At 38.2% G+C, this 23,918-nt stretch overlaps 2 protein-coding genes and 2 long non-coding RNA genes across 4 annotated transcripts; 1 reads left to right on the top strand and 3 right to left on the bottom strand.

The window, feature by feature from the left end:
- Positions 1-368: 368 nt before the first annotated feature.
- Positions 369-1,348, bottom strand: LOC109203044 (uncharacterized). The gene is made up of 4 exons (XR_002063009.2): positions 1,114-1,348; positions 999-1,026; positions 838-909; positions 369-409 (listed from the first exon to the last, which is right to left on the bottom strand). It is a non-coding gene; the product is annotated as an uncharacterized LOC109203044 (long non-coding RNA).
- A 2,329-nt stretch (positions 1,349-3,677) lies between these two features.
- On the bottom strand, positions 3,678-4,541 carry LOC112847342 (uncharacterized). Its single transcript, XR_003220843.1, has 3 exons — positions 4,451-4,541; positions 4,240-4,295; positions 3,678-3,999 (listed from the first exon to the last, which is right to left on the bottom strand). It is a non-coding gene; the product is annotated as an uncharacterized LOC112847342 (long non-coding RNA).
- A 1,996-nt stretch (positions 4,542-6,537) lies between these two features.
- Positions 6,538-11,220, bottom strand: LOC112847255 (uncharacterized). Its single transcript, XM_025908465.1, has 8 exons — positions 11,145-11,220; positions 10,885-11,053; positions 10,151-10,769; positions 9,511-9,629; positions 9,261-9,383; positions 9,093-9,158; positions 8,698-8,786; positions 6,538-6,661 (listed from the first exon to the last, which is right to left on the bottom strand). Exons 1-8 carry the CDS (start codon positions 11,162-11,164, stop codon positions 6,538-6,540), a joined length of 1,329 nt encoding a protein of 442 aa, XP_025764250.1. The 5' UTR covers positions 11,165-11,220.
- Positions 11,221-19,655: 8,435 nt separating this feature from the next.
- On the top strand, positions 19,656-23,876 carry islr2 (immunoglobulin superfamily containing leucine-rich repeat 2). The gene is made up of 2 exons (XM_003440312.5): positions 19,656-19,930; positions 20,516-23,876. The coding sequence occupies exon 2, from the start codon at positions 20,525-20,527 to the stop codon at positions 22,658-22,660; it is 2,136 nt and encodes a 711-aa protein (XP_003440360.1). The 5' UTR covers positions 19,656-19,930; positions 20,516-20,524; the 3' UTR covers positions 22,661-23,876.
- The last annotated feature ends 42 nt before the right edge of the window (positions 23,877-23,918 follow it).

Here is a 23,918-nt window from a genome sequence, read left to right as displayed (position 1 = left end):
CAAAGGAAGAAAAAGGTCTGAGATACAGACAGGAGGTGATCATGGATATTGGAAACATATAGGGAAACAGCTAAATGAAATGAAAATTATGATATCACAGTAGAATAGTAAAATTAAACACTAAGAAGAAAGAAGCACAGGACTGTCGAAGTAAAACAGCAAGCATAACAACATGCAGACATGACACGAACCAACAAGGGAGGCTTGACAACATGAAACACGCAGACAAGAAATACATGTCGTACTAACTACATAACAAGAACTGGCTTACACAATGGGATATAGATGATAACATTAACTAACATAACACTACCGTAGTTTCCTTCAGGATAAATAAAGTATCAATTTCTTTCTTTGGTGTTTTCATCTCACCTTCCTGTTTGATCCTTGTTTTCCTTGCTCTGGCCCCCTGGTGAAATAAAACTGATGCTGGATACAAACTACTGTGCAAATGTCTTAAGCCACTCCTCGTTTCTGTTTTGTTTTTGCTAGGGAAATGGGCGCAGCGATTTATTGAAATGTACAAACATACAGTATATAAGGCAAAAATGGAGTTTGTACAATTCGTTTGAGTGTAAAAGTGAATATTTGGTATGACCACCTTTATTCTTCAACACAGCCTGAACTCTTTTAGGCAAGCTTTCTTGTTGTTTCTTTAATTAGTCTTCAGGAATAGTTCTTCAGACTTCCTGAAGATCATTCAAAGCTCTTCTTTGGATGTTTGCTGTTTGGGCTTGCTTTTAGCAAGCAAGTTATAAAGGAAAAATGAGGGTTGGCTCAAGACTCTTCCACAGTAACATGAAGCTCACTGTTGGCCAAAAGACAGTTCATGCTCACCTTTTTCTTGTTTATGTAATCATGGTCATCGTCTTTCTTTGCCCACTTTTTTTGCCTTGGGTGACTTTGAATCTTAAAAAAATAAATTAAAGAAAAAAGTTACTTAATGAACATTTTCATGTACATTTCACCTGAAGTGCTAAACTTCTTGGGAGCATTACCTTTTGGTGCCATGGGCCCTGGATCCCCCTAAAATTATAAAGGTAGACAAATAATTGTGTGATAAATAAAATCATCTGGCAGAGCTTTGTTATGTTGCATTTCCTTTAAACTCACTCTGAACCATATCGTTCTCCCATTATGATCCCGGAGTGTTTTCATCCCGTCCACATAGTAGCACTGCAGCCATGCCTGAAAGTCAGAGAAGTCCCCACTTGCTGGATCATATCCTTTCCCACCTAAAAACCACAAGTTATCCAACACTGCGTTCATCTCACGAGTGGCCACACTGTACACACTTGACTACCCACCGAGGTTCACCACTTCCAGAGGAACTGTATGACAAAGTCTGAGCAAGTTATCCGTCTGGTGTTTCATCAGTTTCTTTTTTGTTCTTACAGATGTCTTCTGAGAAGAATAAAACAAAGACACTGTGAGAAAGAGGCTGAGTTTTATGGCGTTACTTTTGTCCCTCTATTCTGAGTGCATGGAAAAAAATTTGCAAGTGCAAATGTTGCATTTCAAGGAGAAAATTATTTTAAGCGAAGAAAAGTTTAATTTGAGCGAACAAAATTCATTGCTGCGTGAGAGAAATGTATTTCAGTGTTTGCTATTATCCATATACACACACAATAACAGCCCCTCTCGCCCAGTTTTTGGCATTTGCTCTTGCTCAGATCTCTGCTCTGTTTGCTGACATACATCTGCAGACCTGCTCTCAGTGTGTCGCTCCCGCTGTCAACATCTCTGCTCCTCGCACCTCAACTCTTTCTCTACACCATTATAAATGTGGCACACGACCAAGCAATCACAGACTTGAATGCAAAAATTCTGATTGTCTGTTTTGGTCTCCAATCAGCTCGCTAGCTCCTGCATTCCGGAAACACTGTCCAAAGTGTAGCTTTATAATGGTGTAGAGAAAGAGTTGAGGTGCAGGGAGCAGAGATGTTGACAGCGGGAGCAACACACTGAGAGCAAATTTACAGTGTGCATGGTTTTGGGAATACCTTTGGGATGTACTTCAGTAGGTGTGAAGCAAAATGTGGTGTGAAGACAGGAAGCAGAAGCAGGTTCAGAGCAAAGAGCTGGTGAGATTTTAATAGTTAAAGTAAATGTTTAAAGCATTTAAAAAGACATCTGGAAAATAAAAAGAAGATAGAAATCTAGAAGGTTTACTGCAGGGACTTGAATCACGAATACAACAGGAAATTGTACGGCAGCCGAGCAGGCAGCCAAGGAGGAAAAGGAAGAGAGAGTACGTTAGTTTTTCATCAGAATCTATTTTTACTTTCTGACACAAAACAAAACCTAAAAAATTTTTTAAAAAAGTAAATTGATACCCAAAAGACAAGTTATATTGAGACTTGACAATTAAACAAATCGTGACCGGGTTGAGGGAAGAATATAAATCTCCAGGTGATTACCTGGATAGGAAAATGAACACTGCCCAGAACTGTTTTAAAAAAGAGGCTTTGGGAAATTTAAACTGAACTCTTTGTGGTGATTAATACTTCTGTCTCATAGCGGTACAGGCTGGGCTTTTCCTGTGAAGTTTGTGTGGGTTGTCTTTTACCTGTTGTTGCTTCCTTTCACAGTCCAAAGACATGCATAGTTGGACTAATTGATGATTCTAAATTGGCCGTAGATGTGTTGAGGGGGCACCCTGCCTCCTTAGATAAGCTCCAGTTTGCAGATATTTGGACAGTGACACAGTTTCTATAATTTTGCTTTTGTCCACCATGGCAGTGAAATTTAAATCAAACAACCAACATGTGATTGAAGTGCAGACGTTCAGTTTGAATTTGTGGGTTTAACAAAAGTAGCCTATTACATGAACTGTTTAGGAATCCTATAATTTGTGTACACAGACCTCCTTACCATTGTTAAATACATTTTTAGTATGACACATTATATCTCAAACAGTCTCTAAGGACTGTTGAATAACTTTTAAAGGACCATTAATACCCATAATATGCCATTTTCGACCTGCCAAAAAGTGATTGTGGACTATAACTTGTCACTGAAATACTATTTCTGCTTCAAACTTGGTGGATGTCATTCAGAAGGGTCATATGTCAAATATTATATCTCAAACAGTCCCTCAGAACTGCTAAATAACCATTAAGGGAACAATAAAACTGACAATATGCCATTTCCAACCTGCCAAAAAGTGATTGCCGCCTATATCTTGTCACTGAAACAATATTTCTGCTTCAAACTTGTTGGGTATCATCCAAAAGGATCATATGTGGCACATCATATCCCAAACAGTCTGTAAGAAATGCTGAATAACTTTTAAAGGAACATAAACATTGATAATATGCCATTTCCAGCCTGCCAAAAAGTGATTGCTGCCTATAACTTGTCACTGAAACAATATTTCTGCTTCAAACTTGACTGATATCATTCAGAAGGATCATATGTGACACATTCTGCTGCAAATTTAAATCAAGCCTTTATTGGACAGCGCAGAAAATGTCAAATTTCAAATATAACACAAAAAAGGATAATGGCCAAATGGAAACAGCTGGGAGGAGATATGCATAAACAAATTCGGAACAATAAGTAATACTAAAGAGAAAACAAAAGGTAAAAAAATGTAATTCCAATACAGCACTTATTAATTGAAACTAAAACCAAAAAAAATAATAATAATATCCAATTAAAGAACAAACCACCAATTGAAATAAACTAACAAATATACCAGAAACATTGGGTATAGCGGAAGCTGAACACCAGTAAACCATGAAACAACATCAAAGCTGAATTTTAATGTTGTTAACAATACAGAAGCACACACAGCAACACAAACATAAATGAAAGAATAAATAAATAAACAACTAATAAATACTATTGGAGACAACGATACAAAACACACATTTCAAAAAAGAAACCCTAACTGGCTGACCAGCATGCTTCACAGACAAATTTGTTTTCTTTGCTCTTGCGGGGCTTCTTTGCACAGCTCCTGTGGTACCACCGTGGGCAAATGTCGCAGCCAATCTGAATTAGACAAAACAAGGTAACACAATTATTATGTTAATAGTGTTATATAAATAAGTATTTAAATAACAATTTTGCAAAATACTCAGATCATAAAGCAGTCCACCATTTATTACAACTACAATAAGTCATATGATGTGTGGTCTGTGACATCTTTAAAATTATATTTTTGTTTCATGATTTTTTTTTATCATCTTTTAAGCTCAATGGGCTAAGGACATGTAAAACATAAGCATTTACCCATTGGGTGTCACCATCCTGGTTCCCACAATAGTGGCATAGGTCAGTCAGGTCATCTTCAACAACAAGAAGCAAATACTTTACTTTTAACAATAATGAACTCTGTTTGCATGACTACATAATAAGATTATAGCAATAAAAGAACAATGTTAAAAACACGTTCAAGATAACAGTTTGTAGTTTATTATGTAATTTATATTTGTAATGATACCTGAATTCTCAAGAAGACATATTGCAATTTGTTGTCTCAGACTTGCAATACTTGAAGCAGAGTTCTCAAACTCTACTGCAACATCTTTTAAGATGCACTCTGCAAACTGTGAATAAAATATATAACAATGCAGTCATTATTTCAAGTAACATTTGCTATTCAAAAAATTTGAATCATATTTATTTTTAGAAAATCATAGTAAGTGCTTGTGTTGAACAAGAACGAGGACAGAAATGGAGACACTGGAGGAGACAGAGCAGAGACTAGAACCAAAAGCAAGTGGTTTTATTAATGCAAGTAAACATGAGCAAAACACCAGCAAAGATGGAACAGGAGTAACAACTAAAGTGGGAAAATAATTATGAAAACTGTTATGAAACTATGATAAATATGAACCAATTTAGACAACTATCACAGCTCCTTCCTGATACACCCTCGCTGCAGGAAGGAGTGCTTTCGCAGATCATTCATCCCAACAGTAGTTAAACTCTATAACTCCTCAATCACGATGTCATAATTCACAGAACTTTGTGGATATCCATGGACAACATTAATGCAAAATGCACCTTCTCTGTTTATGGACGTGTGCAGGTATATATGTATGTATATGTATACATATGTATATTTAGTGTCTATGTGTGTGTTCATGTACATGTCTATACGTATAGATATCTATTACTTCACAGGAACAGTAATAGAATAGTTATGTTAAGCTATATAGTTTATGTCTTGGATATTTCCACAAGCACATCCATAAGCACATACTTTGTATGCTACCGTTGTATAAAGTGTATTTTATATTTGTTTGTATTTAGTGATACTTTTGTATTTTCCTTCCGATACCTACTTTACCTACTTGAGCTGAGGTAACGCAAAAATTTCACCATTGTGTGATCAATAAAGTCTTATCCTATTCTATCCTATCTTATCTTATATATGATGACTACAATGAGTATTGTGATGAGATGTGAAGTTAAAATACACAGAAGACTTGACAGCAAAACAAAGGAAGAAAAAGGTCTGAGATACAGACAGGAGGTGATCATGGATATTGGAAACATATAGGGAAACAGCTAAATGAAATGAAAATTATGATATCACAGTAGAATAGTAAAATTAAACACTAAGAAGAAAGAAGCACAGGACTGTCGAAGTAAAACAGCAAGCATAACAACATGCAGACATGACACGAACCAACAAGGGAGGCTTGACAACATGAAACACGCAGACAAGAAATACATGTTGTACTAACTACATGACAAGAACTGGCTTACACAATGGGATATAGATGATAACATTAACTAACATAACACTACCGTAGTTTCCTTCAGGATAAATAAAGTAAAAATGGTAAATGGCCTGTATTTATGGTCCCTAAGGACCCCAAAGCGCTTTATATATCCAGTCATTCACCCATTTACACACACATTCACACACTGGTGATGGCAAGCTACGTTGTAGCCACAGCCACTCTGGGGAGCACTGACAGAGGCGAGGCTGCCGGACACTGGCGCCACCGGGCCCTCTGACCACCACCAGTAGGCAACGGGTGAAGTGTCTTGCCCAAGGACACAACGACCGAGACTGTCCGAGCCGGGGCTCGAACCTGCAACCTTCCGATTACAAGGCAAACTCCAAACTCTTGAGCCACGATCGCCCCAATCAATCAATCAAGTGATTCCTAACTGACATTACTAACAAAAGAATTAACATATTTTTTTATACAATATGAGAAATCAAAAGTACAAGATTAATTCTAAGTCAAAGACAACGCTTTATGCTAAATGTTCAGACATTGTAGCTGACATATGCATATACACTTACTGGACAATTTATTAGTTATACCTAAAAGGCTAATACATAATCACGTGCCAATCACATGGCAGACATGCATTGCGGCATGTAGACAAGGTCAAAATGAACTTCGGAGGTTGTCATTGAGCATCAACATAGTATCAGCAAGTAATTGTGAAAAATATGTATATTTGATGATATAATTTATCATAATTTTTGGTCCAAGAGCTGGTCTTTATTGCTCCATATTCTGCATGCCTTTTATTCAAAAGCTAACATTGTGTTTATTTCAGTCATGCTCTTACACATACCTTCAATACGTAGGCACCACATGAAGTTGCATCCTGTTGAATAGGATGAGGCAGTGTGTCACATGCCCATCTTGATGCATTAAGCCCTCTGTGTCTCATGAAAAACCTGAAAGACATATGTAGTAAAGATTAATAAGTTGTTCTGTATAAACGATTTACATGTTAAACCTAGACATGCAAGGTGCGTGTGGGGTACTGGTACAAGCCACAGGAAGGACATCCAGCAGAAATCTTCGCCAAATTAGAAAAACAAAACATCAGTGTTGTTGACCAGAAGGTGGAAACTGTGCTACAGTTGGGTAAACTCAGAGGAAGAGAGGGGGAATATATATTCCGGGGCAGTGTGCCAGTGGGGCGGAAACAGAAAAGCATGCATTACTGTGGGGGTCAGAATAGGGAATTTCAATGTACGCACTATGACTGGTAAAGAGAAAGACAGTGGGATTACATCACTGATTGTGTCAGAGCCCGTTCTTCTTTGCCATGTTGATGTTTGGTTCTAGGTTTACAGATAAGGTTAGGCAGGAATCTCCATTGAGTCATGTTCAAAGATGACATTGTGACCGGTTGTGAGAACAGAAATTAAAAATCCACCAAAAATTTTAATGTTTTAAAAGACAGCCTGGAGGGGTGGAGGTGCCCTGGAGAGAAGAAAAATGATAGTCCGACAAAATTTTCTTGTGTGAATGACTGCTTGGTAGGTGTAAGCCGTAGAGGTAGCGATAGCGAGTTATGAATTTAACTTGGGGTTAAACATCGAAAGCAACAGACAATTCAGAAGAGAGGTAAAGAAGTGAATCCAGAGGGTCGGTGTGACAGATAAGTATGTATGTATAGTATGAGATATAGGCAGATGATCCAAAGTGTTGACCCCCACATGAATCAGCTGAAAGAAAAACAAGATAAAAATTAGTGCGTTAACACATGAACTTTACTTCTAAAAAATAACATTAAAATTTCAAGCATAAAAGGTTATATCAAATGTATAAATACTGCAAATGAAGGAAGAAAGAATGACATTTGAGAATAATAAAATGACAACTGTGTCAAGGAAGCAGCTGTGTGTAGGCAGGCGAGGACACGAATGCTGGACTCAAAACACACGGGGTAAACTTTAAAACCCGGCTTTATTAACTGAAAGGCAAGCAGCGATCCAATAACTTTACTGGGATGAACTAAAGCTAAGACACAGGGAAAACATGAGGAAACGCTCGCATCAATGACGCCAGACAGAACAGAGAGAGATCCAGACATAAATACACAGAATGTAATGAAGGACGTGTGAACGTAAGGGGACTACAGATGGGAACAATTACACATAACAAGACAGGGAGGACACTGAAATGAAAATAGTGACCCAAGACTGGGACCTTATGTAGACAGGAGGGGGAGAGAGAGCATGAGGGAGCACAGACATAACGGACTGGGGAAACATGGAAGAAAACACAAACTGGGGAAAGAAGGCACAAGACTTACCTAACTACATAAACAGTAATACAGCGGGATACCCAGAGGACAACTACACAGGAGGAAATTACTAAATAATCTGGGAACCAAACATAATCCAACAACCCCAAAATATGACACTTTTCTCTATAGAATAAACTCAGAGTTACAAAGTGAGCTTTGAACATAAGCCATAATACAAAATCACAGGGACACAAGACAACTCAAATCACTGGGTCGAGAGACCCAGGATCCCAGCAAACTGTGTTTTCGATTAAATGAGGCATAACTTACAAATGTAATTACATAAGTCATTTTAAAATAGTGTATACACAGAAGGTGCAGTGCTCCGAAACAGAAAAAGTTGAGTTTTCTAATTGAGAGATTTGTGATATTTCAACAAGACTGTTGAATCCAATAAAGTAATATGCTTGGAATTCATACTTTTTAAAATATATATTAAAAAATGATTGTCTTTGAGCGTATAACTTCTACATCAAAGACTTAAAAATGTGTATATTTGGCAACATCCAGCAGCTCCAAAATGTGAGATGAGGATGCATTAGACAGATTATTTTAAAGATCATTGCAACTACTACAATTTTAAGGTAACTTATAATGTCACTTTCTGAGTTTTAAATGTTTCTGTTCTACTGGATTTACATTGTGTTAACATATATGCAGAGACAAATTTACCTTGAAATGTCCTGACATTGTGTGACTCTCCTTTGGCTTTCACCAAGTGGATCGAGAAACACGCTTCTCTTTTCTCCAGGTTTGATCACCTAAATGTTGAAGGACTAGAGTTACAAATAAATAAAATTGACGATGTACTTGTGTATCGCAAGGCACACTGAAAGCACTACTTAATTTATGCTTGAACATAAGATCAAGATGGGTGAGAAATAAATTTTAAAAAGACATACAATGTCTTAGTAATATGCTCTTCTACATTGTGTCTTGTCTTAATTGCAAATGATTCTCCAATTGTCCAACTTGGAGAATGTTTTAAAATGTATTTATATTTTTCTTGTAATTTGTCACCCACTAATCTATACGCAAATGACCATGAAGTATGAAAAAATTATTACCACCAGCATCCAGTGATGACCTTCATTGACAACTCCCAAAATATACTTGTAGAAGACTGGGTCAATCTGTAACACATTAAAAAAAACAAGTTAAATAGACCCACCTCATTGATAATACATATTACAAAGCCTTTAAGGACAACTTAATGACAGAATATTGTTTAATACCTTAATTTTTGGCTTATTCCGCTTCCATACCCATGTCATTTCATAGGTATCAACCACAAATGCTTTTTCAGCACTGTCTTGGTTGAATTTACTTACCAAGACAGTCAGATAGGCATTAATAACCTGGAATTACAACAAGAGATTTAAAATAATTGATTTACATTTTTAAATTAATTAAATAAAGTTAGTTATGCTACAAACAATTTTTGTTGGAAAGCATAAAAACAAAAAGAAAGAAATGTCACTTTACCTCACTTTCTAGTTCCCTTTGGGGAGCTGTATTGTAAATGTCTTGAAAGAATATCTTGTATGGTCCGATTTTTGACAGGAGGACATACGTCTTATTTCCCTCCCATGCATCTGTCACATCTGTGAAATGTTTACAAAAAATAATGTTGTATTTGGATGGACCTTAGAATAACCCCCCCCCCCCAAAAAAACAAACAAAAACACAAAAAAACAAAAAAACAACAACAACTCTAATTTGTTGTAAAATAATTCAGCTGACTATTTTTAGACATGATAAGAAGATAATATTAGATCAGTTTTAGTGTTCCTTAGCTTATTACATCTCAGTTTGCACATTAAGTAAAATATTTTATGAATATTTCAGACTGCTTTGTGATTTAGACTAATGCAAAAGTGACAGTGACAGTATTACCTAACTGCACATTAGTGTTCCAGGTTTAAGGAACACATCCTCAGGGCTATTCAGCTCTATGTTACTGTTCATCAATCTTATATTACGACTAAAAGATAGACAGATCTTTTGAATACATGAGCCCACAACTCATAAACATTCAGCATCAACAGTTAAAGACTACGTAGTCAGTAAATGCTATTCCAAAAACGCCAATAATTTTAGAACTTCTTGAAATGAATAAACATACTCTTGATGATCGAGGGGTCTGCTGTAGATTTTACAGAGGCAGTGGAGGCATGCATCATGCCCAGAGCGGCACTGGACAATGCATTGGTGTCTGACACAGGTGTGGACATGGTGGTGGATGTTTCAGAGGTGGATGTGGTGGTGGATGGTTCAGAGGTGGACGTAGTAGTGGATGTTTCACAGGTGGACGTGGTGGTTGGGGGCCCGACTGTGGATGTGGTGGTGGTGGATGGCTCAGAAGAAGAAGCATTAGACAACTTATGTGGAATTCTTGGCTGTTCCTCTGTGAACACCATTAAATGGTCAATGTTAATTTTTGGTATTGTCACACCTTTGCTGTCCAAAAGATCCACACTTTTTCCTGATATTGCAGCAATTGTGTAGGGGCCGAGGTAATTGCGATCTAACTTTCCCCCTTTCCTCTGCTGGCTCCTCGTGTTCATCCTCCACACTTTCATGCCAACTGTAAAACTCGGAGTAGGTCTGCCTTTATTTTTGTTTTGATATTTTGACTGTGTTTTTTTGCAATTGGAAATAGCAGTCTGAAGGACTTCATCCAGCTTAAGAATTTCTTCTGTTGCCTCTTCAACAGACAAAATGTCCTCTACACTGCTGTCCACCTGTAAGATGTAGAAAAGGGATGTGTTATTATATGAAAATCTACAAAAAAATTCAAGAAAAGAAAGTCTAGTCTTAAGTATCTAATCCAAAAATGTTTTTTTTTAAATAACTTACTCTGTATTCATCTGGGATTTGAGTAGGGTACCTCGCCTCTCTACCAAACATTAAAAAAAAGGGTGAGTACTTAGTGGTCATATGGCGCTTGGTTCTCAGGCCAAACATGACAGGATCCAAATGTTTGTCCCATTCCTCTGGCTTTTCATTTACCAACTTGGAGAGTGCTCTACAAAATTAAATAACAAAGCAGTTATTGGGATATGAAGCAAAACCAAATTAAAAATCTAAACATATGAAATGCGTAAATAACATTATACCTCTGTATGGTCCCATTCATCCTTTCTACCAACCCATTTGTCTGTGGGTGGCATGGGGCACAGAGACTCCTTTGAATGTTTAGGATTTTGCAAACATTTCGGTTGATCTGAATTCAGAAAGAAATAACCACATTACACTAGTAAAACAAGATGACACTTGAACAGTTAATTCAGTTCTAAATGAGTAATGGATTTTAGGAGTTTCTGACTTACTTCATTCACAAACTCCTTCCCCTGGTCCGTTAGAATGCGCTTCGGTGCTTCAAACTGGTAAAAGAACTTCAGAATGCATTTTGCTACCTCTTCAGCGCTTTTGGACTTCAGCGAATATGCCTGGGGCCATTTTGTCAAGTAGTCAATAAGTACACATATGTACTGGTTGTTATTTGAAGTCATTTTTAATGGACCAATTAAATCCATTCCAATAAGCTCAAATGGATGGTTGACCTATTAAACACAGAAATCATTAGCAATTCCTTATTTTCAATATAGTAATTTGAATTCTAATCAATGGTTTTATCTTATGTATTATGTCACAAACCATTTACAGGAAAAAAATACACCTAAAATGTTTACCTGTATCGGTGTGTACTCCACCTCCTTTTTAATGATGACACTGCTGGCCTGGCATGCCACACACTGAGTCACCTAAAAGGAGGGCAAAATAAATAAAATAATATTATTATAATATAATCAGTATAATTATTTATGAGGGGCCGTACAAGCCAAAATTCATTTATGAGGGGCCGTACAAGCCAAAATTCATTCTTTCACTCTCACACACATATATTTTCACTCTCACATACATATATTTTCACTCTCACACACATATATTTTCACTCTCACATACATATATTTTCACTCTCACACACATATATTTTCACTCTCACATACATATATTTTCACTCTCACACACATACATTCTTCTTTCACACACATATATTTTCACTCTCACACACATATATTTTCACTCTCACATACATATATTTTCACTCTCACATACATATATTTTCACTCTCACACACATACATTCTTCTTTCACACACATATATTTTCACTCTCACACACATATATTTTCACTCTCACATACATATATTTTCACTCTCACATACATATATTTTCACTCTCACACACATACATTCTTCTTTCACACACATATATTTTCACTCTCACACACATATATTTTCACTCTCACATACATATATTTTCACTCTCACATACATATATTTTCACTCTCACACACATACATTCTTCTTTCACACACATATATTTTCACTCTCACACACATACATTTTCACTCTCACACACATACATTCTTCTTTCACACACATATATATTTTCACTCTCACATACATATATTTTCACTCTCACATACATACATTTTCATTTATGCATTCCTACATTTTGCTCTCATTTACATGCATTCAATATGCATTTAATCTCACAAATAATATATGTATGTAAGAAGAGAATGCATACATGTCAGAAGAAAATATATGTATGTGAATGAAAGAGTATAGTGGAAACGGAAGGAGTTTAATGGAAACGGAAGGCTGGGTGTCTGTACCGCTGTGATTGGCTGAGAAGCACGCGCGGGTCACTTTCAAGTGTCTGACAGTATGGAGGGGGGAGAAGAAACTCGAGTTCTTCAGCAAGCTATCGGGGTGTTAAGAAATATTTTATCATCTCCTGAAACGGTCACATCGTTGTCCTCGTCACTTGATCGAGATGGGACGGGCTCAACTTTTTTTTTTACGTGCGCTCAAATTTTTTTTAGGTGCGCTCAGAATAGTGGGACAAAAATAAGGCCATAGGTAACAGGCATCTCCGAAAATGTTAGAGCACTTATGGAAATATGTGATGTCTTGATGAATCAAGCAGATATTTGAAGTTTACACAGCACCATTCTCGCATGAAAATATCTTAAAAGTTTATTTTGTGACCTATGGCGTTATTTTTGTGCCACAAAACCAGCCAATCACAGACTTGGATGCAAAAATATCTGATTGGCTGTTCTGGTCTCCAATCAGCTCGAAATGACGAAATGCAATATCTCAGAATCCATTTCGTCCAAAACTCAAACGAGGCAGTGGCAGAGAAGCACAGAGTGGCGGAGTTTGAAATATTACTCTTTCTGGGTTACTGTGGCGTTATTTTTGTGCCACTATTCTGAGCGCACGTAAAAAAAAAAGTTGAGCCCGTCCCATCTCGATCAAGTGACGAGGACAACGATGCGACCGTTTCAGGAGATGATAAAATATTTCTTAACACCCCGATAGCTTGCTGAAGAACTCGAGTTTCTTCTCCCCCCTCCATACTGTCAGACACTTGAAAGTGACCCGCGCGTGCTTCTCAGCCAATCACAGCGGTACAGACACCCAGCCTTCCGTTTCCATTAAACTCCTTCCGTTTCCACTATACTCTTTCATTCACATACATATATTTTCTTCTGACATGTATGCATTCTCTTCTTACATACATATATTATTTGTGAGATTAAATGCATATTGAATGCATGTAAATGAGAGCAAACTGTAGGAATGCATAAATGAAAATGTATGTATGTGAGAGTGAAAATATATGTATGTGAGTGTGAAAATATATATGTGTGTGAAAGAAGAATGTATGTGTGTGAGAGTGAAAATGTATGTATGTGAGAGTGAAAATATATGTGTGTGAAAGAAGAATGTATGTGTGTGAGAGTGAAAGAATGAAAATATATGTATGTGAGAGTGAAAATATATGTGTGTGAGAGAAGAATGTATGTGTGTGAGAGTGAAAGAATGAATTTTGGCTTGTACGGCCCCTCATAATTATTTAAATCCTATACATCTCAATAAAAAGACTTTTAATTTTTTTCTGATACAAAACGTATAAGACATCGACAGCAAACTAGTAAACTTGTTAACTTGAAATTTAAGACATTAAAGGAAATTTTTTCGAGACAAACAATATGCGTGTATAATCAAGTTGGATACAGACCCATAAATTTATGTCCTCTGACATTCCAGGCCAATAAAATCTTTTTGAGATTGCTTCTCTTGTTTTTTTCTGGCCACAGTGCGAACCACCACTGCTGGCATGAAAGTCAAGGAAAACTTCATTGGCTTCGTTGGGCCCACACAGCACTTTTGCCTTAATGCAGTCATTTCTGCCTTTGTACCTTATGTAGTACAACTCGTCATCTGTAAGAAATCAAAGAAATACATTAGTAGTTTTAATCAGCTATAACATAGTCATAAATGTGGAATTATTACAGTACTGTAACATGGTCAAAAACACATGATGTGTATGTGTAAATAGAATTATTTCCACAATATCAATGTACCACACCAAAGAGTTAATGTTTAATTATAAATATTTCCTGAATAACACACCATAGTTCATTATGAATTGCAGTTATGAGCCAATGCACACATTTAAAAATCAAAAGCAGGGCATTTTTCTGTTTACTTTAAATTAAAAACTTCATTAAGAGGGAGCGACTGTTGTATTGCTGACACGTGTATTATTAGCACAGCAAAATAAAAAACAACACACGAACAGAACACGTGGCCTCACGATATAAATTGCTTTTGTTTTCTAAATTTTTCCTTTTTTTCAAATTATGTTTTTCATTTTAGAAAAATTACAAGACAACAATAATATGTTGTTGGTGTCATTAACAAAATCCCCATTTTAATTTTTCAAACAGAATTAAGTTGTAAACACTATGAACTTCTAACGCTAGCCAGTACAAGTTACCACACCGTCACACCTAGTAATCGGCGGTGATAGCGATGATGTTGTTCACTTGGGAATTAGAAAACACACTATACATGTTTTAGGACAAATATTATGTATTCCTCAAGAGACGTAACTTTTCTTCGCTGTTGTGCGCAGCTGTTAATTAAACTCAAATTTGGCAAACAGTGCAAAGCTAAAATTATACGTAAAACATTCGACAAACTCACCTTGAACCTCAAAGTTCTTTGCCTTTCGACGAAAATTACACTTTTGTGTGGTGGAAAACCCACTAGGCAAGGTTCCGTTGGTTTTAAACGACAGGATATCGGCATAAAGAGTTGGGTCCATGACTCTGAAACGCTTTGCTCACACTGCTAATTGAAGGACTTTAGGCTTCTGCTCCGTGCTGAAGTTTTCTGGTGACTCTGCAATAGTCGGCCTCATCGCTGATGAGGACTCAGGAGGACAGAGGACTCCACGAGTAGTGACATGGGTCAGTTCCAGTTTCTCCAATCAGGGTTAAGTTTCAAATGATGTGACTCATCCTGTGCATGCCCAATTCAGTTCTGCTATCACATGTGGAAAAATCAGCACATTTTGTCAAACACAGACAATTTAACACGAAAAAAAAAGTAATTTGTATGCCAGAAAGTAGGTTTTTCTACTTTATTTCAATTTCTAATAGCATTATCTGCGTTGCAGTTAAACTCATAAAACTTAAATGATGGTATTTGTATGTCTATGGGGATATATTCTGTGTAGGTCTTTGGTTCTAATGTTTTACCCGTTGGCTGTAATGTTAGCTAGTTCATGGCTATAGGAGTCTGGGTCAGTTGTAACAGCAACAGTCTGGGTTAGTTGTAACAATAATGCAGATGTTACAACTTACCAGAATATTACTTTAACTTATATTAAACAAGTTGGGTCAACGACATCAGCAGAGGTTCGCCTTTGTATATGCGGTTAATGCCATTGGCAACACAACCACTGTTTGTGTTCCCACACATACATTATGCAGACCACTGTATCAGAGATATACCAGTAGGAAGTAGTGGTAGTGGAAATAAATTAGGATGGATGCAAGAAACAGATTTCCTCATCTTTCTGAAGCACTTTGCAAACAACACCAAGGTAAGCCATGATAAAAAGAAATGGAATTGCGATGCTGGTGCACAACTACATTTTTTCAGCTTCATTGTTATGTTCAAAAGTTGGTGCAAGAGTTGTAGGTTATAATGCCCACTGAGCCAATGAGGCCAAACTCAAGGAAGACCAACCAAAATTAATGAAATATTCAGGTACAGAAAATTCCATAATTTGTCTTTTTTGGGGGGTTGGAATATGTTCAAAAGCTAGATTTCTGCATTCTGTCACACACACACATAGCTACATAAATGGTTCTATGTGCATTCATGTGTTGAATAAAAAGGATTACATGTAAATGTTTTGTCAGTACCCTTATTTCATTGTGTTACATTTCACCCCAGGATATGTTACAACTAACCCAGACTATGGGGTTAATTGTAACATTTCACTCTTTGTGTTTGAGACCATACCATGCAATGGGTAATTGTGCTGCAGAGAAAATAGCTGCACTATTTAATAGCAGAGACATGTAAATACTTTGCATTACATTTTGAATCCACTACCTTAAAAGAGCTCCAATTTACAGACAGAAATGTCAAAAATGTTACAACTATCCCCGGTCTCCCCTACAGACAGAGGACTCCAGGAGTCTCTGTTCCTTAATGTTCCTTTCACAGTTATTCAGCATTTCTTAGAGACTGTTTGAGATATAATATGTCACATATGTCCCTTCTGAATGATATCAGTCAAGTTTGAAGCAGAAATATTGTTTCAGTGACAAGTTAGAGACCACAATCACTTTTTGGCAGGCTGAAAATGGCATGTTATCAATGTTAATGTTCCTTTAAAAGTTATTCAGCATTTCTTAGAGACTGTGTGGGATATAATATATCACATTTAACACTTCTGAATGAAATCCTGCAAGTTTGAAATAGAAATATTGTTTCAGTGACAAGTTATAGTCCACAATCACTTTTTGGCAGGTCGAAAATGGCATATTATGGGTATTAATGTTCCTTTAAAAGTTATTCAACAGTCCTTAGAGACTGTTTGAGATAAAATGTGTCACATATAACCCTTTTGGATGATACCCACCAAGTTTGATGCAGAAATATTGTTTCAGTGACAAGATATAGGCGGCAATCACTTTTTGGCAGGTTGGAAATTGCATATTGTCAGTTTTATTTTTCCCTTAAAGATTATCCAGCAGTTCTAAGGGACTGTTTGAGATATAATATTTGACATATGACCCATCTGAATGACATGCAGCAAGTTTGAAGCAGAAATAGTATTTCAGTGACAAGATATAGGCGGCAATCACTTTTTGGCAGGTCGAAAATGGCATATTATCAATGTTAATGTTCCTTTAAAAGTTATTCAGCATTTCTTGGAGACTGTTTGGGATATGATGTGCCACATATGATCCTTTTGGATGATACCCACCAAGTTTGAAGCAGAAATATTGTTTCAGTGACAAGATATAGGCCACAATCACTTTTTGGCAGGTTGAAAATTGCATATTGTCAGTTTTATTGTTCCCTTAATGGTTATTTAGCAGTTGTGAGGGACTGTTTGAGATGAAATATTTGACATATGACCCTTCTGAATGACATCCACCAAGTTTGAAGCAGAAATAGTATTTCAGTGACAAGTTATAGTCCACAATCACTTTTTGGCAGGTCGAAAATGGCATATTATGGGTATTAATGGTCCTTTAAAAGTTATTCAACAGTACTAAGAGACGGTTTGAGATATAATGTGTCACATATAACCCTTTTGGATGATACCCACCAAGTTTGATGCAGAAATATTGTTTCAGTGACAAGATATGGGCCACAATCACTTTTTGGCAGGTTGAAAATGACATATTATCTGTATTAATGTTATTTTAAAAGTTTTTCAGCAGTTCTAATGGACTGTTTGAGATATAATATGTCACATAGGACCCTTCTGAATGACATCCACCAAGTTTGAAACCGAAATATTGTTTCAGTGACAAGTTATAGGCCACAATCACTTTTTGGTAGCGCTAAAATGCCATGTTCTCAGTCGTTATTCTGAACAAACAAGAAAGAGTCATGGTGATACTGGCACAATAGGTCTTTATTGTTTTAACTACTATTCGACCGTCTTATGACAAATATAAACAACGAGAGTAGACTAAACCTGTAGGCATTAATTATTCCATCGTGATGCGTAGTCATTCGTGACTGCGCTACACACTGAAAGCAACCTTCTGATAAGCGTCATAATTCGGTTACAAGAAACGTTAAAGTTCCATAAATGCATACCTTTGCCTAATAACAAAGGCATAAATGTGTTTGGGTCCCCCCCTCCCCACGTTATATCAGTTGCACGGAAGTTGGCATCCGGGCGCTGCAGCTTTAAGCAGACAATCACTTTTGGGCACAACACCTGTATCGTTAGGGTTCAACAGGGTAATTGTTTTTTGCTTAATTACTTTCTGTAGCATGAATGGCCAAAAGTGAGGCTTTTATAATTATGAAAAGCTGTAAACTTTATGAAAATACAGTTAATAGCCAAAATATTTTTGCTATTATGCCATGTGGGCTTATTTGTGGTGATCAAACAAGATAAGAATTATAAATGGTTTCAAGCGCACATTCAGGCCTGTGAGATTCATTAGACACTCAGACACTGAGCCATGGCTCTGTGCTACACGCACACGTTTCTGCATCTCTGTTATTCAAAGGCACTTTGTATATAGTTTATTTTATGTAACATTCACTACTAAACTGTAACTTTAAGGACAAGGAAGCGATTTCTTTTATTCAGTGTTTTCATAAAAGCTTTATTTTTATGGATTTGCTATTACTAGGAGAACAAACATGAGGTTTAAGGCCTGGATTATTTTGAAAAGTTTTGTCCTCCACAATAAAAACAATTGGCTGAAAATAAAAACGGACATCACTTTATTTACGTCTGACACCTCTGCAGTACACCAGAAGATGGCAGCATCTGAGCAGGAAACCCGTCTCCTTAAACGCAACCACCAATTCGCAAGACTCAAACGCTTATATTGATTATATAATGTAATGTTTATTTACACAGCGATAGGCTGCAAGTCACTGGTGCACACAAGCCTTTTAAATAAGACACGAGACTAGCTTCTAAACAAAAAAAAATGTGCACGAATTTGGCTTTTTAGTTTACGAAAATCAAAAGTAATAAATTTCAGATTTACCCGAAATTTGTTGCGTTAAATCAAATTATTTTTATTTTTATTTTTATTAAAAACAGTTAAAGCAGGTTTCACGATGCGGTGCAGTTGCAGTCTAACAGCATCAAATGGTCCGGGTATCCTGTGGCTCTATGCAGAGCCTGTCCTTACACTGGACTCCTCAGAATTCACCTTCTCTCCAGCCTTATTTGTTATTGTTATTAAAGATAATATTAGATAATATAAGTGCCTCTGCAGTCTCTCCTAATCATAAGCACACTTTATATGTTTTACTCCGTGTGCAAACTGTTACTTTTGTGTTTACCTGTGTCCTTTAGTTAAAGACAAAGGGTTGAAGGTGAAGCGAATGAGGTCAAAGATGGGCTTAGGTCGGTGTAATAAATTAAACATCGGATCCTAAATTATGGATTTTCTTGGTGGGCGGAGGACCCCTCCAAGAGGAGCTTCTGTATCTTTAATAGACACGGAGAGGGGCTGGGAGAGGCTGCGCGTTCACGTTCATTTTCTCGCGCCGCAGCGGCGGGGACGCGCAGAGGCTCCCACACTCGCCGGAGAGGAAGAAAAAAGCGCCGTCGGACCGCAAAAGCGACTCAACGGGAGAAAAATGATCCCTCCACCGTCCTTCATCTGCGCTCAGGTCTGCACAAAGCATGTGAAAGGATCCGAAACCTCCGAGGACTCGACTTTTCTCAAACATTAAACTTGTTTCAAGTGGACTGTAAACTCCGAGGGTGATTTATAAGACACGGGAATTGAAGTTAACATTGGACAGGTAAGATGACGGAAAAATAAGCTAATGCGGGAGTTACTGCATGAAATTAGAGAGAGGCGGAGCAGCATCCGGATCAAAACTTTAAAACAAATAGAAAAATGTCTAGAAATCAACCCGCGGATTAATTCTGACTGTGTCTGTGTCACAAAGGCGTTTGTGCACGAATGCAAAAGCTTTAATAATTCGATTGATCGGGAAAATTCTGATTTCAGCATTAAGTGCTTTTGGGAACGAAACCTTCTCGAATAACTAAAAGAAAAACCATTAACGAGAGCTCGTTTCATCACCACGGACAGCGCCAGTTTACCCGGACCTGCCTGTGTAGACGCGCTCAGAGGAGGGCAGAGAATCTGAAATCAAATATGACACACAACTTATGTGCGTATGTGCGCTTGTTCGTCAAACATTGTCGTTCTGTGTAGCGAAGAAAGCAACAGGAAACTGTTTTTATGGCATTCAGAGAAGCACATTTCAATCTATATGAGATAAAAAGCATCCGCAGTACATTTCCGTCGGTGTGATTGCTCTAATGGATGTCTTATAAATGTCTGATCGTAGCTAATGTCTGCTAATTGATGCTTGCAGGTGCAGAAAATGGCAAGAAGGTTCTTACAGCTCCTTGCCTTGTGGACTGTTGTGACTAGCATTGTGCAGACCTGTCCAGAGCAATGCAGCTGCCAGGATAAATTTTCCCATCAAATTGCTGACTGTGCTTACAAAGACCTGCTGGAGGTCCCTGTTGGTCTCCCTTCCAATGTTACCACCGTGAGCCTTTCTGCCAATAAAATCCAAATCCTGAAAAGCAAAAGCTTTGTTAATATCACTCAGGCCACCTCTCTGTGGCTCGCCCACAATGACATAGTCACCATAGAGAGAGGCACCTTGGCCCCCTTGGTTCAGCTTCGCAACTTTGACATCAGCCACAACAAAATTGTGAACTTTCCATGGGCAGATCTGCGCGGTCTCACGGCCCTGCAGCTTCTCAAAATGAACAACAATGAAATGGTGAACCTCCCAAAGGATGCCTTTTCCACGCTTAAAGACCTGAGGTCGCTTCGAATTAACAACAACAGGTTTACCACCATTGTCGAGGGGACTTTCAGTGCCCTCACCGCTATGTCTCACCTGCAGATCTTTAGCAATCCCTTCGTTTGCTCCTGCCGTCTGCAGTGGCTGAGGGACTGGATCACAACAACTAAAATTTCTGTCCCCGAGCCAAATTCAATTGTGTGCGAGGCCCCTGAACATCTGAAGGGTACAATGGTTTCAAGCATTCCCAAACTGGACTGTGAGCCCCCTGCTGTCACTATAACATATCAGCCAAACATAGAAAACACAGATCTGTATGAAGGTATTATGGTGATCTTAAATTGTGAGACAAAAGGGAGCCCTAAGCCACAGATCACCTGGGAGGTGACTGCAGGAAATCAAAATGATCTTTTCCCCTTGCCCTCCACTGGAGAAATAAATGATGTGCCAATTAATGATAAAACAACCAGCAATCGATTTCTTGTTTTTAGAAATGGAACTCTCATCATCCCCAGTGTGAGTAAAAAGGAAGATGGGAATTACAGCTGCTTTGCGGTGAACGAGTTGGGTAAAGCAGAGAGCAGCGTTAAAGTGGCTCTGGCAGGCACCCAAAAGGAAGCCAGCAACGCAGTCATCGATTCAACAGTGGACAAGAGCCGTCCGTCTGGTAAAAAGCCTGCAGACCCCAAGGCCTCCAAAAATAATGTGGTCAACTGGACGAAGCTTGATGAGAAGACAAAGGAAAGTCCCGAAACGTCAAAAGACAAACACGATGCAACAGAGCAGACCAGTGTTGTTCCTAAGACACACACCTTCACAGGCAAGTGCGGTGTTAGAGAAAGCAGTGAATACATCTCCAACCATGCCTTCAACATGAGCCTGGAAGACCTGAAGCAGTACACCTTTGACTTTGGTGTTATTGCATTAGAAGTGTCAGAGACGGAGGCCAAAGTGCAGCTGAATCCACTGCAGCTTGCCAAAAGCAAATCTAATCTTCATCTAAGTCAAACTGAAAACCAGGAAACAGTGAATAAGGAACCTATGGGTCTGTACCAGTCCTCATCTAGCAAGACCACTCTGGACATGCTCTACCTCTGTGTAAATACAGGAAACGGACACTCCATGGTTCAGTGGTCCAATATAGAGGAGGGAATTAATTCCTACCGCTTCCATAATTTACAGCCTGGCACCAATTACACACTTTGTCTCACCTATGGGGGGAAGGACTGCCAAGTCCAAGTAGTCTTCACAACTAGAAAGAAGATCCCCTCCCTGCTCATAATTGTGGTTGTCAGCATTTTCCTATTGGGTCTGGCCACTGTCCCCTTGCTGGGAGCCACCTGCTGTCATTTGCTATACAAATATCAAGGAAAAACCTACAAGCTGATCATGAAAGCTCAGAATCCAGATCAGATGGAGAAGCAAATGACAAAAGACTTTGATCACAGGGGATCTTTCGTGGAGTCAGAGAAAACCAGCGAGTTAGGCGAGGGGGAGGGAGAGGTTGACGGAGAGGAACGAGAAGGAGAGGAAGAGGCTGAGGGGAGCGTGGTGACCGAGTCCATCCCCGGATCATCATCCAAGACCAACCAGGAGGAATTTGAAGTTGGCTCGGAGTACAGTGACAGGTTACCGCTGGGAGCAGAGGCCGTCAACATCTCCGAGGAAATCAACGGCAACTACAAGCAGCCAAGCCGCTGAGCTTCGCTGACGTCTGCGAGTATATTGTAAAATATTTTCCTTTCAAGTAGCCTATATTCAAGCAGGTAACACACACATCATTACTTCACGTGAAAAAACGATGCCGTGTGATTTTTTTCTTTAAAAAAAAAGGGATCGTTAACTTTTTTACCTCAATACTCCTTCAATCACCGCGATTGTGAATGAATTATTGTGACATGTGTAGTTTCCGTAAGGTTAAAACGAGTAACTCACGTTTACAAACCGAGCACAGATTTATATCTTTTATCAGACCTCAAAACCGACGGGAAAGCACCAACGTTTACCCCATCTGTGGGACGTACGCGAACGGGCATATGGGAGCAAATTTCGCGAAGGCGAGACTTGGAGAGATGTGCGTAATTCGAGGCAGCAAAAAAAAGGAGAAAAAAAGTTCACAAAATTTTACCCACCGTTTCGCTGGGTTTTAAACAAGCAAAAACAACAAAAACCACGATTTTCTATGAAACCATTGTAAATAAACTGACATCAGGGACAAGATTCTCTCACTGAGCCGCGTGTGTCTGTGCAAGGCTGTTAAAATCTCATAACGGCCATTTAACATCTTCTCAGGTGTCGGCACTCTGGCTCCACTCGACTTGTCCACGAAACCAGAGAAAGATTGGGATTAATGTGTTTGATGAATTGATATTTGCGCTTGGCGCTGTTGCACCTGACAGAGCGCACAGCGGCGCCCTGCCCGCTGTCCTGTGCGTCCAAAAACGGGAAACTGAGCTTTCAGAGGTGACGATGTGCTTGACGGGAAATTCCAGGTTATTTACCAACGACATGTTGTTCCACGTGTAACGTAAGGCTTTAAAAATGTGCGACTTTAACCTCTTAATCGACGGGTGCTTGCTGTACTCTCGCTTTTTACGGTGAACGTGTCCATGGCATGTCACTCCTTGTGCGGTTTTCTAATAGTTTAGTCTATATAGGACTTTTAGATGTGACTGTCTACTTGTGATGTAAAGCCACGTGAATTTTCTTTCTTTTTTTAAAAATCAATTTTCCAATGAAGTCCTAACAAATGGGCGCAGTGAGCGTCTGTCGGCTTCACTGTCTTGTAATTTGATATGTAAAGTGAGTTTTTTTGTGAACTATGTTGTAAAACAAAACAAAAAAAACAAACGTGACCTTTTAAGATTTTTTGATATAATTTTATGTAAGTGGAATTAATAAAACATATGAAACTATACAGATTGGTGGATTTTTCTGGATTTAACTATCATTCCGATTT

This window comes from Oreochromis niloticus, linkage group LG7 (assembly GCF_001858045.2).
Source record: "Oreochromis niloticus isolate F11D_XX linkage group LG7, O_niloticus_UMD_NMBU, whole genome shotgun sequence".
NCBI classification, from domain to species: Eukaryota; Metazoa; Chordata; class Actinopteri; order Cichliformes; family Cichlidae; genus Oreochromis; species Oreochromis niloticus.
The sequence above is the reverse complement of the archived record's forward strand: the minus strand, read 5'-3'. Positions and strand labels throughout refer to the sequence as shown.